Raw genomic sequence first — 15,824 nt, forward strand, 5'->3', positions numbered from 1 at the left:
CTTCATTATTGCCCGCTATAAGGCAATAATGGAAACTTTTTACAAATGAGCCTTATCTTTTAAAAATGTTCTGTTACGAAAAATTTTCAAACAAACACAAAAGGAGAAAGAATAGTACATTATACAACACATCTCCATCACTCAGATTTAACAGTTATCAGGATTTAATCATGTTTACTTCATGTACACCATTTTTCTCTTAAGCATTTTGAATCAAATATGGGCATCATTTCATTGAATTCTATATAATCAGTATACAGTCTAGAAAATATAGGTATTTTCTAACCTACCCACAGTGCCGTTATCATTCCTAACAAAGTTAACTATGATTCTTTGATATTACCTAATATCCAGTTCATATTCAAATTGCTTTGATTGTCATTTTTTAAAATGTCTTCCAGCAGTTGGTTTGCTCAAGTCAAGATTCAAAGAAGGTCTGCACATTTTATTTGGTTGTTCTGTCTCCTAAGTCTTCTTTAATCATACTATTTTTGTCTCTTCCATTGATTGGTAGACACTAGTGCACTTTTCTTATAAAATGGACCCAATTCTGGATTATTTCTTTTGCTTCCTTAGGGTGACATTTAACTTGATCCTACATCCCCATTGTTTCTTGTAAATGGGTATTAGCTCTGCTGTTTTGAAAACTTGATGAGGATGGACATAGGGCAAGATACAATTCCCTCTCTGCCCTGCTGCTCTGTTCTAGTGTTAGGAGACTGGGAACCCCTCTGCTATTCCCAGGAATACCTAGCCAACAGTTTTCAGTGCTTGGGGGCAGAAGAACTCTGACCAGTATCCTGCCACAGGGGGGGAATTTGGAGAAAGCTTCTAGAGTCAGTATTCTAAAAAAGTTTCTCCAACGCCTTAACCATTATAACATCTCACCAGGGAAACACATCTTGCATGACTTTCTTATTGGAAAATCGTGATGTGACAGGATTTCAGATCATCTCTGTAAGATGTAGGACCTTCCTTTCTGCTCTGATGGGCCCCATACAGGTTCCCACCTTCATTGTTTCTCTCAGAATTGGTGCAGTGGTCTTTAATTTGTGTTGTCCCTCAAACAGCCCTTTTTTTTAGCCCATCCTACACAACAATATCGATCAACATTCCTCCCAGAAACCTGCTAGCTCCAAATAGAATCCAAACTCGTTGACTTGTCATCCAAGACCTTAATTCTAATAGTAAGAATTAAAAACCTACATTTTTTTCAAGAGTCAAAGATTTTTATTAGGATGATGAAAAAACTGTAAAGTACTGAATACTTTTAAATGATATAAAAAGTGGGTAAGGCACTGAATATTTATTATTGACATGATGTAATGGCAAAGAAAAAAGACTAGAGAAGAGGAAGTTGTCATTTGGATAGAAAATTCCCCTTATTGCCTCCTCATTAAAAAATTATGCACAGGGGCTTTCCTAGTGGCACAGTGGTTAAGAATCTGCCTGCCAGTGCAGGGGACACAGGTTCAAGCCTTAGGCCGGGAAGAATCCCACATGCCGTGGAGCAACTAAGCCCGTGTACCACAACTACTGAGCCTGCGCTCTAGAGCCTGCGAGCCACAACTACTGAAGCCTGTGTGCCTGGAGCCCGTTCCCCGCAACAAGAGAAGCCACCGCAGTGAGAAGCCCGTGCACCTCAATGAAGAGTGCTGCAACTAGAGAAAGCCCGCACACAGCAACGAAGACCCAACGCAGCCAAAAATAAATAAAATAAATAAATAAAAATTATGCACAGGAGGAGGTCAAGATGGTGGAGTAGGAGGTTGAGGAACTCACCTCCCTCAGTGATCTCATCAATAGTACGTCTACACGTGGAACAGCTCCCACTGCAAACCAACTGGAGACTTGGAGAAAGACAAAAACCCACATTTTTATAGGACTTAGGAGTTTAAGTTTTTCATATATATACTTGTTCAGTGATTTCATTCACACAAAGGCTGTGTACTGTGGAATCAGATGGGTGTATTTCCATTAAGTAAGCACAATTGTTTAATTATGCCAGGCATTGTACTCAGTGCTTGAGATAAAGACAAGATGTGGTCCTGTTCTTGAGAATTTCTCAGTTCCTTGGTGAAGACAGAGTCTGTGCATGTGTGCTGTGATGGGGATGTGTGGTGGGCGGGTGAGGGAGGACAGGACAGGGAGAGACCCTTAGCAGATGCCTCCAGGCACCTGCCATGCTGAGCCCTCGCCTGGGTTGTGCCTTTCTCATCTCTACCTGTCAGAGTCCTACCTGTCCTTTAAGCCTTGGGTCAGATGCCATCTATTCCACAAAGTCTGGCGAATCAGTGGCCTGGAACAGAGTTGATGCCTCTGTCCTTCTAGGTCTATTACAGGGTTTTGTGAAAGGCAGACTCTCAGCACCTAATGTTTTTGAAAAAAATGTTGACACGAGTCCTGAATTTACAGCTAGGCATGAAGCCAGGTTTCCTCTTATGTCTACCTGGAGTGTAGGGAGTTGCCAGTCTCAGAAAGGTGGGTGGGAACCAGAGCAGAAATGGAGGTAGAACTGGAAGGGTCAGGAGTATTTGTCAAGGTTTCCTCTAGAGAGAAGACAGACAATGGAATCTCACTGGTTTATATTAATTCCAGGGAAGGCAAGTGTTGATTACTAAGTGTTTGAATAAGTGATGTTTTATGTGGTGTCAGTGCATTTTTTGTTTGTTTGTTTTTGCGGTACGCAGGCCTCTCACTGTTGTGGCCTCTCCCGTTGCGGAGCGCAGGCTCAGCAGCCATGGCTCATGGGCCCAGCCGCTCCGCGGCATGTGGGATCTTCCCGGACCGGGGCACGAACCCGTGTCCCCTGCATCGGCAGGCGGACTCTCAACCACTGCGCCACCAGGGAAGCCCGTCAGTGCATATCTTTATACAGTCATAGAATACTGGAGCTAGAAAGGACAACTAGGCCTGGCCTCTTTAAGAAGGACAGATAAGGAGAGCAAAGACCAGTTGCTGCAGGTTCTTCTCCCAGGGACGCACACAGTTGTGCTGGGACTCAGACCTTGGACTCTCCATTCAGTGCTCTTCCTCTGTTTTGCCTACAAAGCATTAACTTAGTTGGAGTTCATGAAGCATATCAGTTTTGCTATAGGCAAAAGGAATGAAAAACACTTCTAAGAAACACAATGTAGAAACAAAATGAAAAAAAAATAGTAATAATAAAAACTTGCATTTTAAAAAAAAAAAAAAAAAAAACAAAAACACTTCTATCAACTGGATTAATTGGTCCCCTTTGCCTTCCTCAGAGATCTCAGTATATGGTCCCCAGGCCAGCAGCATTGGCATAACCTGGGAACTGGTTAGAAATGCAAATTATCGAGCTCCACCCCAGAGCCCCTGAATCAGGTAGGGCGCAGCCTTCCAGGAGAATCTGACGTGCAGAGTTTCTGAGCACCCCTGATTCACATCAAAAGGTAGCAAATCTTTTTCAAAGCTAACATAAAAGAATGCAAGGCCTTGTCCAATATATCATCGATTTTAAATTAAGGAATTTCAAATTAATGAGACTTTACTGCATAAAATGAGCCATAAGAGGAAGACAGTAGAAAGGAGAAAATACAAGAAAGAGAAGAGGATGGCCAGTGAGGGCCACATGAATGAGAGCCACTTGTCAGTTCTGTTCGGGAGAAGACAGAAGTTGAAGTTGAGGATTATCCCGCCTCTAGCAGGTTATTCTATCTCCTTTTGGTGAGAATGGACCTTGAAATGTCAATGTAACCTCATCTTCCTTTGCTCACAGATCTTGGCAAACGTTCTCTCAGGCTCTGATGACAGTACTTACTTGGAAGATCAGGGGAAAGTCCATGTAATTACATCTTAGCAGATGACAGACGTTTATAAAGGAAATCACTCAAGTGTTACTGTCATTTCTCTAAGATAAAATACTGGAAGGTAAAGGAAGAGAGAAAGAAAACAGGGCAGTGACTTGATGCTTACTGTCTCTTTACTGAACTTTTTCACTCTCTCCAAGGTGTTCAGTCTTTGGGAGACCAAAGACAAAAACGGTTTTGAGAGGCAGCAGATTGAAGTCAACACAGAGAACTGTGCCTTCAAGTTCACTTGCTTCTTCTTAGGATAACAACCAGTTAAAGGTTATATCATCAGGAAAGAATAGTCTCTAGACCTTTCTAAGGTGTGTCATTAATCAGATTTCATATATTTATTTGGGTCCTCAATTCTTTTTTTTTTTAAGATTTTTTTGATGTGGACCATTTTTTAAAGTCTTTATTGAATTTGTTACAATACTGCTCCTGTTTTATGTTTTCATTTTTTGGCCGTGAGGCACGTGAGATCTTAGCTTCCCGACCAGGGATCAAACCCGCACCCCCTGCGTTGGAAGGCAAAGTCTTAACCGGTGGACTGCCAGGGAAGTGTCGGGTCTTCAATTCTTGATTCTTTTTTGTACTCCTAGCCTTTCTTAACCTCCTCTAATGCCTAAAAGATGCATTCAAGGTGAAGAAGACATACAACTTGGCATGGGACCCATGTCTGGAGGTTGTATGAGTCTGTCTAGAAAATAACCATCTATACTAATCCACAGGAAGCCTCATTCTCCAAATTACAACATTTATATTTTATCTTGTCATCCCTTGAAGTCCCCAAACTAGTTTATACCAGGGGAAAAAGCCTTGTGGGTGGGTAAAGGGACTTACATTATTTAGTCTTCATCGCAAGCAACTGCTATGTTTGAAGACAGGGTGATACAGGAAGCTCACAAGGAATGCTGTCAGGTAAACATGGGTTCAGATCCTGAGTCAACCACTCTGTGACCTTGGGCAAATCATGTAACCTCTTTGAACCTACATGGTCTTATCTGTAAAAGGGAGATTGTTTGACCTTCTAGGATTATTTTTGAGGATTAAAGATATTAATTGTCCTAGAGATATCTTGTGAACCCTGAAACTTGAAGGAACACAATTTGAGAACTATAGAATTGAGAGCTAAATAGTGTAAGAGAAAGCAGGAATATATTTAATCAACAAAAATGGGAGGAACATTTCACATTATTAGAACTTTATGGAAATTAATTAAGCAGAACTTAACATGTCATTGAATATATTTCTCTTCCAAGGCAAAAATTTCTGAGTATTTTTGCCTAGTAGTCTTTTATTGACCTACTTTGAAATATATACTATTATTTAGGAATCTTCTATCCCTTAAATATTTTTCTGTTGCTCAAGCTAATTGTTTCTTCTTATCCCAATATCTTTCACTTCTCCTTTTTATTTATTTATTTTTGGCTGCATTGGGTCTTCGTTGCTGTGTGCAGGCTTTCTCTAGTTGCGGCAAGTGGGGGGCTACTCTTTGTTGTGGTGCGTGGGCTTCTCATTGCAGTGGCTTCTCTTGTTGCAGAACACAGGGTCTAGGCACACGGGCTTCAGTAGTTGTGGCACACGGGCTCAGCAGTTGTGACTCGTGGGCTCTAGGGCGCAGGCTCAGTAGTTGTGGCGCACGGGCTTAGTTGCTCCGTGGCATGTGGGATCTTCCCAGCCCAGGGCTCGAACCCATGTTCCCTGCATTGGCAAGTGGATTCTTAACCACTGTGCCACCAGGGAAGCCCTCCACTTCTTAATAATACTCTTCAGAGGAAAATAAATCATCTGATCATAGTTGGAGGGTTTTGTTCTTTTCGTCCTAATTTACTTTCCATGACCTTCAGGGTTTCTGGTCATTTTGAGTACTTGCAGTCCCTTTAAAATGCCATTTCTTAAGCACTCTCATAAATGCATTAGTGGACAATTTATTATTGGTCTATACACAGTGTGACACGTTCTCACAGTAGCTGCGTCATCCTTGGTTTATGTTTTATGCAATGTTCCTGTAATTCCAGTAAACAAAATAAGTCTATTACAGGAAAGGAGGGATTGAGGGGGGGACGTATGGCCCTAAAGAAGGACCCAGTTCTTGGTTACAAAAGGGGTTTGCTCTCCAAACCTCTAAAATGAGCGAGGCACCGAGAGCTGGCAGAAAGAATAACGTATATCCAACTGTGAACAAAGAAATCTAATCAGTTTACTCCTATTTTGAAAGATAAGGTTACTTAGATCTCTAGAAAGTAAAGTTGTTTAAATAGACCTTCATTTCTAGGAGGAGTACCTACTTTGAACAGTTACTACATACTATCTCAGGACACTTAAAAAAAAAAAAAAAAGTAAACCATTTTCTTTTTCAAATGCTCACGGTGTGGTTCCAGTAATGGAAACATCAGAAAAAGCACTGAGTGTTTTGAAAAGCTGGCTCGTTGCTTGTCTGTCTTTGTAAGCTGCTGAAGAGCTGGCAGAGATGTCCCCTTTCCTGAGTCCTGTACTTTGTGAAGGAGGTGAAGAAGCCGTGTGTCTGGTCAGCATTTTGATTCATGCCCTTCACAGGCTGGTTAAAATTCTCATTTCCAATCCAACTGACACAGATACAGGCAGGCCGTAGGGATGGATCAGAAAAGCAGACCCTGCCTGAGCCAGGTGCTCTGGGTTTTCTGGACACCAAGAATGCACGTGTCTTTCATCCCTCTCCACACAGTTGTAGACTGTAACATCTAAGCACCTTTGGGCGGATAGACAAGAGCAGGTTCCTCTATTTGCTCACTCAATTTAATTTTCCCTTTGTCTTTTAGAACGTATTGCAATCTAACACATTGTGTGTGTGTGTGTGTGTGTGTGTGTGTGTGTGTGTGTGTATACACACACATGAAATTGCTGATTATATGACCCTGCCTCAGTAAACTGTAAACTCCATGAGGGCAGGACCCATCTGTTCACTGCTGTCTTCCCAGTGCCTAGAACAGAGCCTGAAGCCTCAGCCCTCATTCATTAAATATTGGTTGAAGTGAATGGGTGAAAGAATGAATGGATGGTAGGCTATAATGAGCGATGGTATTAACGTGTCGAAAACCTAACTGAGAAAAACAGTTTTCTCTCCTGTAACATAGATCGCCACTTCTAGCCTCTGGGGCACTTACACAAGGAAACTCGTTACAGCCTCTCCTTTCCTAAGTGTGGCAATAAAAATGTAGCTGCACCATGAGTTTTGAGGCTGTTTGTGCTGGTGTTGCAGTTAGGAGGTTAGGAATTCGTGGAAGTGTGGGTAACTCAGGGAGATTGTACTGAAGGCCGTAGCCAGCTAAGAGCAGTCAGGCTAAAAATTAAGATATTAGTTGATGAAATTAGGGGGAAAAAGAGTCACCCTCAAAAGATCATCACTTGCGGTCAGAAATAGATCTAATAAAGAGGTAACGAATGGGCCGCAAAAGCCTAAAACAGACTTCTAACAGATTAAGGAATGGAGCCTGCTGGATAGAAGAAGTAGACACCCAGTAAAAGGGGGAAAACACCTCCTGAAACCATCCAGCAGAACCAACTGAAACAGAATTTAGAATGAAAGTAATAAGATAGCATCAACAAAACCCATTTAAGACCGAAGAAGAATTAGAACATGTTTCATCCGAGATTAAAATGAAAATGGGAAAATATAAGCAAAGCAAATTTCCAAAGATTCAATAGTTAGAGGCCTGATTAATATCTGAAAGTGATGCTCCTCTCTTCAACCCCACCTCAGCTCCCCACCCGCCCCTAGGAACACTGGTTTCAGTGACTTTCTAGGGACATTGAGCTGTTGTGTGAAAATAGGAAGATGAGATGAAGAAGAAAAGGAGAGAGGATAAAGGCAGATGGAGTTGAAGCTTAAAAATCCATCACATACAGGAAATTTAAATGAGAAAAGTGTTTACTCCAAGTTAAATTGTCCCTTCCACTTGTCTTTAGGTGGGAAGAGGAGATAATGACCTGTCAGGATCCTTTTATCCTAAGGGATCCGTATTTCCAGAGGTCCCATGTTAAGAGGATGCTGACCATCCAGAGCAGCTGGGTGGACTGTGGCAGGGCCCAGTGGAGGGCAGGGCCTAGACCCAGCCAGTGGAGGAGAGGGTAGTGACCGGACCCTAAAGTGTAGACTGGCTTGCTTGCTCGGCTGGATAGAAAGCAGGGAAAGCAGTGGAGAGGAATAGACTCAAACTGTAGGGTTGTCCCTCAGTGCCCACGGGGGATTGCTTCCAGGAGCCCTGCAGATTCCAAAATCCATGGATGCTCAAGTCCCTTATATAAAATGGTGTAGTATTTACATATAACCCATGCACATCCTCCCGTATATTTTGGTTCATCTCTAGATTACTTATAATACCTAATATGATGTAAATGCTGTGTAAGTAGTTGTAAGTACAATCAATGTAAATACTGTGTAAATAGTCGCCAGCTCGTGGCAAATTCAAGTCTTGCTTTTTGGAACTTTCTGGAATTTTTTTTTTTTTTTTTTAATCATTTTCCATCCAGGGTTGGTTGAATCCACAAATGCGGAAGCAGAGGAGACAGAGGCCAGACTGTAACCGCCTGCATTTGCAGAGCTGGAAAATGGGGCCTTAGTGTGGCAATTACTGAGTTGGTGGTTGGTTTATATGTTTCGATGAAAAAGAAGTTTTAGTTAAAAATCAGACCTAGGAAGAAATAGATTTAATTTTTGAGAGCAAAGTTTACCCCTTCATATACCAAAACTTTTTTAGTGTTTTCCTTTTGAAATGGAAACCTTTTGCAAATTTATATCGTTCTTTTTCCTCACCTTCTCAAACACAGGACTAGATGTTGAACTTATTCTAACCTTTCCACGGGACTCAGGGTTATCATCGTGAACGCTAATCATGATAGCCTGCAGAATGGAGATATCCTTGCCCCCAGTGTCATGTTCTGTGGCCCTGTACTAAATGGCTTCAGGCAACTGCATTTTTAAGTTCTGGTGGCTTTTGAGAGTTGTGCCTTTTCTTCTTCTGCTGTTACTGCATCTACCCACAGATGTTGTACCTTTCCCTTATAATTTTCTGTTTCCAGACTATGATGAACTTAGAAACTAAACAGTTGATCTTAATTATGTGTAGATTAAGGGCAAGCAAGTGCTGAGGGAGGAGATAACGATTTTTTTCCAATGGTAGTGATCTAATGTTTAGTGTGAGCTATGACTAAATTTCGAGTACCAGGAACATGTATTTTCTGCTTCTCAACTATATTTGGTAACAATACATAATTTGAGTCACTGAAAGGTGCCATGAAAATTATCCTAACAAAAAGCTAGAATTTGTTATGAATTATGGTGGGAATGAAGAGGGGTTTCTAAAACTTGGGAGTGGGTCTGGTTCAAGGACACTTACCCATTAACTCTCAGGGCATCTCCATCTGCCCAGCTGGTCTGTTTGCAGCCAGAATGATGGGCACCCTCTCCCTGAGTCGCTTTCAGCTCTGACACGGGGCTCCGCTGGACTTGTATAGTTCCAGCTCGCTAAGGCTGTGCACACAGACTTTTGTCCTCACGAGGATGTCTGGGCTTTGAAGTGTTGGCAGATAGCATTTTTTATGATAGCGGTGAATTGGTCCTTTGGCCTTTTAAATGGAAGGGTTGTCTGGGAGACATTCTGATATCTGCATTTCAGCTCTTCTGGTTGAAAATGCAGCTCTGCAGGAGGACTGCCACAGGTCACTGTTAGGAACATTCTCTCACTATGGTTAGGACTTTTAAGTCCCAGAGCCTTATGATCATGGATCTGGTTTGCAGTTGTATCCCATCAACCTGATTATTGCTGTCTTCTAGAAATGGATTAAGTCCTGTGGAAAACTAAAGGGAATAAAAAGTCCTCCACTTAGACTTCTTCGGTTTCTGTTTCAGTCTCAGTCCTACGGCACAGTGCCCTTGATACATTAGAATGATATCTCGTGGAGATCGCACGTCCTTCTTAGGTTGGACCTGGGAGGCTTCCTACTTCCACCAGGTTCTTGCACTTAGGGTGGGAGGTAAGGCAGAGGAATGGACTTCATTTGCATCACCTGATTTTGAATATGCCCTTTAGAATTAATAGTGCCTTTCAGTAAGCCACTCACTAATGACTCTTCACTGCAAATGTTTCACCCTGCTCCTTTCCAACTGTGACCACTGATGCTTCTCATAGTCTTCCCTCCTTACGAATCACGTCAAGGCATACAGAAATAAAGTTAGATGTCGTTTATTTATTTAAAGGGATTTATTAAGTATTACCTGTGCGAAGAACTCTGTATTAGATCTGGGAGGTTACAGTCTTGTGCGGGGACACAGAAAAGTATGTGGTTCAGTTACAGAGCCAACCCTCAGCAGAACTGTGTGACTAATTGATAACGATTTCACTTGTCAGCCATCTCTGGAGCCCTCCTTAGGTCATGCAGGATGTACAAGGCCAAAGCGCGAGAGTTAAACGTTTAAACCTTGTCAAACAGACTGACCAGTGAGGGTGGGCCTGGTGGAGTAGCTTTCATGGAGATGAGAGTGAGAGTGGTTCTGAAAGGCCAGGAGGATTAGACGAGCAGAGAAGAGTGGAAAGCAGCAGCGGAGGGACAGCAGGAAGGCGCAGGTGAGAACGGTGCACACCTGGGTCAGCGGGGCCATCAGCACGACTTGGGTACGTTCAGAAGCAGGCCATGTGTTTGAAGCAGGATGAGGAGAATTGAGAGCCATTAACATTTTGAGCAGAGATGTGTTCAAATTAAGCTGAAGGAAGACTCGTTTGGTATGTGAAACAAGTGAAATTAAGCCAGCAATGGGGCTGCTGTAGTAATCTAGCCGTAGGTTTCCAAAGGCCTAGACTAGGATGGAGCTAGTGAGAATGGAGAAATGAGAAAACGGAATCGTATACAACCGATTTTATTTTATTTTTATAACTTGAGAGGCCATATTCTTAAAGTTTAGTGGTAGTTGAGATATGGGAAGACCCTCCAGATGTAAGGGAGTCCCCAACTGTATGGCAGGTTAAATGAAGTAGAGAGGAGGGGATGTTAGGAAAGAGTAAGAAAGATGACAGAGAATCTACATGACGTGAGGACATGCTGGTAATTCCATAAAATTAATACAATTAATAAAATTTTTGCTTGGCTTCCTCAGAATTTAGCTTGAGGTGGAAAGAAGTTTAAGAGAAGGCTTGAATTTATTTGTAGTTTTGAGAAAAGAGTGTTCAGCTTTCATGGAGAACTTTTTCCCTCCTTTATTATCGATGACATACCCCCATTCTCTTGACAGCCAAACCAATGTCCAACCTGGAAATCTGCTTTTGTTTTTCTTCACTCCTCTCCTTAATCTCTGTATCCAGTCACCCACACTATCTAGTTTTCCTTCTAAAAGTCTACTTTATCATCGTCCTCTCCTCAGCATACCTAATGCCTGTCACCTGAGCTCACCTACTCTCATATTTCTTTCATTGAATATTGTTAACTGACCATCTTCCAGGTACTTAGGTGGAAGGGGCTAGTCCTTGTTAGAATTCAACATGTCAAAGGGTAGCCAAAAGTAGGGAGACGTGAAATTTTCATTTATGAATAAAAAAATCTTTTTCTGTAACTGTCAAAGCAGTGGTCCGTCTGCTGCATCCTGCAAGGAGGCCACTGACTGGAGATTCTGATAATGGCCTCTGTTCAGGATCTAATCCAAGTAGGGAATCTGCACGTTTTATAAAGGGTGGGGAGGGGCATCCCGACTTGAACCGAAGGGTGGTGAGAGGGAAAAGAACCCACACCTTGGATGGTATAGATGGCACTGCTTGAGCCTTTTATCTTTCAAGAGGGGCATCCCTTTCAGGAGCAAGAGCCAGCTGGGCTTCTGAAAATTGTTCTTGGAAACTTCTGGAAGGGACGACACCAGAGTCTTTTCCATTATTAGAATGAATCACAGAAGACAGAATGCCCCTGGTTATCAGGAAAACCAGGGCAAGGAATCACTTGTTTTCCCCTGTGCATTTTCTTAGTCTCTTTCCCTGGAACGTAATAAAGAAGCTGAAAACATCCTAAATGTTTTAGGATTTCTCAGCTGTATTATGTCTTGGCAACACGATTTACCTAAAGCAATGTGGTAACCAGAAGTATTTCAAGATAAATGTGGCATAACACACAGTTATATAATCAAAACAGTTAAATCCTAACACCGTAAGGCCAGGTCATGATATTGACTACAGCATTCTTCATGGGATTCATGTCCTTATATTTATGGTTTAACATAGCCAATCTGAATATTGATGATGTTATTTTCAGCCAGTAAGAATATCCATTCTGTTTTTTCAGCTTCTCCAGTTGGCAACGGTTATATCAAGCCTCCAGTTCCACCCGTATCTGGCACACAGAAGGAGAAAGGGCCACCAACCATGTTACCCATCAGCGTGGACCCAGACAGCAAACCTGGAGAATATGTCCTCAAGAGTTTGTTTGTCAACTTCACCACTCAGGCTGAGCGCAAGATTCGAATCATTATGGCAGAACCCCTGGTGAGTATGCACAGGAGACTTGCATCTTTTTAAATTCATCTTGACACTGAATATAGATTTTACAGCTCTAAGAAAGGATGGATGGCTCTCCCCCTAGTTTCCAAATGTTTGATACCATAGGTAATTTTTAAAAGATAATAGTTCAATTTGCTGATTTAAGACAAAAATTGTGGATGCAGGACTTCAAAACAATCCTTAGCCGGTATAGTTCCGCACGCTTCACCACTGCATTTAGGACAAATCAGCCTAATTTAACGTTATTAATCATAGAAAAATTGTGTTCATAGCCTCTGCTGTGTCATATACTTTAGTCAAAATCTTTTGTCCTATTTTTAAAGTAAAAGAAAAAAAAAATATCGTCATTCTTCAAGGGCTGGCCTGAGCTCCCAGTCTGAGAACATATGGTCTCAGTGACATCTTATCCGAGGAAATGTTTTGGTGAGTCATTCAGAAATACCACTCTGTTATCTGAAAATTGGAAGACCGGAAATTCTTGACTCAGTTACCTTTAGGTCCATTCTTAGGTAGATAATGCCCTTCAACGTCAGTAGTCAGTATCTTTCTTTGCAAATGATTCTGCTGCAAAATAAGGCTTGTGGCTTCAGTCTTATGTTCATTACTTCAACAAGGGCTCTAAGGACAGTGTGCTAAATCTCCAAAGGACAGTCAGAAAGGAAGAAAGTCCAAATGGAAGATTCAGATTACTTGTTTTCTGACCTTGGTAGGCCACACACAATAAGAGAAAGGAAAGGAATTCAGAGTGACGCAGCTCTTCGTATGAAGCTTGGCTTTGTACCTCCTGTGAGGAGACTGGGACAGGAGAAGAGGTCTGGGGTTGGCTTTAAGGCAGGGGTCCCCAACCCCCGGGGCTGCAGAGCTGTCTTGTTAGGAACCAGGCCGCACAGCAGGGGGTGAGCAGCGGGTGAGCCAGTGAAGCTTCCTCTGCGGCTCCCTCCCCATTGCTCGCATTACCGCCTGAACCATCCCCTGCCCCCCATTTCTGTGGAAAAACTGTCTCCTATGAAACGAGTCCCTGGTGCCAAAAAGGTTGGGGACTGCTGCTTTAAGGCATCATAGCTTAAAATAATTGAATGTAATATTAAGCCCACTGCCCAAGTCCCAAAAAAATACGTAACGGGGGATATTCAACATCATCTGTTAAAAATAACCTTTATAAGAATCACAATTTAAGGTTTGGGAATCAAAATTCAAGAATATTTAAGTGTACGGTTGCCCGAAAGTTACAAACTTTGCATTTTAACGTTTTTATTAGATCAGTGAATACTAACTTCCTATTAAGGAAAATGTTTTCTTGGTTTTACAGTTTAAATCATTTATAATAAATGAAACCTTAGTACTGTACCTTTTCCCCATTCACCCATTTTTTTGTGTTTTTAGTACTCTTGCTACTAATAATAGCTAATGTTTCTGGAGCATTTACTACGTGCCAAGCACTGTGCTTAACTTATGTCCTTTAATCTTCACGATGACCTTAGGTAGGTAGTATTTATATCCCTGTTTATAGATGGGAAAAGCTGGCACAGAGAGGGGAGAGTAATTGCCCAAGGTCACACAGCATTGATTTGAATTCAAGCTCGTTCTCTTCAGAGCCCACCTCGGAACCATTCTACACTCTACTGCCAGTCATTTTCATGGAAAGATACCTTCTTTCACTTTTTTAAACAAGCCAATACAGGGCTCCCCATAACCTGAGTCCAAAACTCACGTGCCCAAATTCCCATTGCTCCAAACAGTCCCGATCCCTGGGACCCTCTGAGCTCCTTGAGAGGTGCCGAGGCAGCCCAGGCCCCCTCCCCCTGCCAGTGCGGGTCGGGAGCCACCTGGGTTCCAGAGGTCATGGGGGGAGTTAAGGAGGAGAGAGTGGGAAGGCACAAAAAAGAATCGTTTCACTCCTTGACAGTGGAACAGTGCCAAAGTAGCAGGCCAGGGCTCTCTGAAATTGTGTATTATGGTGGATTTTCCCAAGAAACTGGGAAGTTGTACAGTAGTTGAAAGAGGTGCTGAGAAGGCTGGATCCTGAGCCATCCCTGTTTCCAAAATAATCGTTTAGATACTGTTACTTAAGAATTTATGAAGTAAAATAGTTTAGGTTTAACTTTTTCATCTTTATTTTACTCGGTTTGGCACGTGTTTGCATGACATTTTTCTTCCTGGAGTAAACATCATGTCTGAAAAAGTAACATGTACCACAGCTTTCTTTTAATTAGAGGTAGCCATTTTTATTCCTTTCTATGAGACAAAAGTCCCCAAACAAGAAAAATGGAAAAGGAAAAGTGCAAGTCCTCTTCATCAGCAAATTTTCATCGTGTGCCCAGGGTGAGAGAGTTTGTTAGATGCTGATGGCCAAGTAGATGGACATTGTGTTTTTAGCTGAAGAAATGTATTCAATCAATTTTCAGTATCGTTGCTTTTTATAAAAAGAGACTATTTACTCCCCTTGTATTTTTTGGCAGAGCTTCTGTGCCATTTCCATTTCTTGTCTGCTGAGAAGCGCTTAGTAATTTTTGCCCTTGTATTTGCTTACTTATGGGACAATAAATGTGAGTAGATTCTGTGGCTTGTTACCTGATTCTAATGTAAATGTGCACTTGGCATTTGTTCTGTAGCCATAGCGAGAAGAGGTGTTATTTTTGGTGCATGTGTAGTACATTTAAAGGGACGTCCAAATAAATGTGCCCTACTATTTCTTTTGCTGAGGTTGGCTTTATTTAGAAAGATGTTGAATCTTTTAAAAACCTGGATTTATGTGGGCTTGTATCATATCACAAAGTTGTATTCTGTTATCTCTAATATAATTAAAACCTGTATGGAATAGCAAAGGTAATTTTTAAAAATTTTGTAGTATAGATTTATTATCTATGGGGCTACTCAGGAATCTGTATTTTTCAGTTTTATTTAAAAATGAGTCCTTCAGAATTCCACATCAGTTAGACTGTGTGGGATCAAATATACAATATTAAATGAAAGTTGTATTTACGAATTACCAGTATCCAAATATGTAACTTAAATGGGGAAGAAAGGACAGGAACAAAAATGTTCTACCAAAATAAAATATTAGATATTTTTCTTGTTAAACATCTTTCACTGGTTCAGCAGTATTGTTCTTTGTATCCAAAAGATGCTCAGATCATATTCATTAATATTTATGGATAAGTCAATAATTTTATTCTATTTTTGTTGCTTCATGGGGTCATTTGATAGCATTTGCTCTTGGCTGGTACCGTTATTTCACCTTTCCCAAGCGAAGTGTTTTAAACAAGGTAAATTGGGTCATCTGTATCTTTTTTATATTTTTATTTCAAAACAGAAAAAGTACAGAAAACAATGTAACAGATGCTTTCCCTCTTGCCTCCTACTCCTTTCTTCTGGTTTAAATTTTCTTTTTCCCAAAGTATATCTTCTTGTAGTTCTTTAAGTAACAGTCAGTGGGTGGGAAATCACTCAGTCTTGTTTATCTTGGATGCCCATATTTTCCCCTCAATTATCA

The 15,824-nt window shown here is 41.4% G+C and overlaps 1 protein-coding gene across 5 annotated transcripts in view; it reads left to right on the plus strand.

Moving 5' to 3' along the window:
- The window catches only part of FRY (FRY microtubule binding protein), a 423,367-nt gene that overhangs the window by 202,337 nt on the left and 205,206 nt on the right, over positions 1-15,824 (plus strand). For all 5 annotated transcript variants that reach the window (XM_032611303.1, XM_032611301.1, XM_032611304.1 and 2 more), the window contains one exon: positions 12,117-12,316. In XM_032611303.1, coding sequence (XP_032467194.1) covers positions 12,197-12,316 — 120 coding nt within the window. In that variant the 5' untranslated portion in view covers positions 12,117-12,196. The remainder of the gene's footprint in view (positions 1-12,116; positions 12,317-15,824) is intronic.

This window comes from Phocoena sinus, chromosome 18 (genome assembly GCF_008692025.1).
Source record: "Phocoena sinus isolate mPhoSin1 chromosome 18, mPhoSin1.pri, whole genome shotgun sequence".
Classification (NCBI taxonomy): Eukaryota; Metazoa; Chordata; class Mammalia; order Artiodactyla; family Phocoenidae; genus Phocoena; species Phocoena sinus.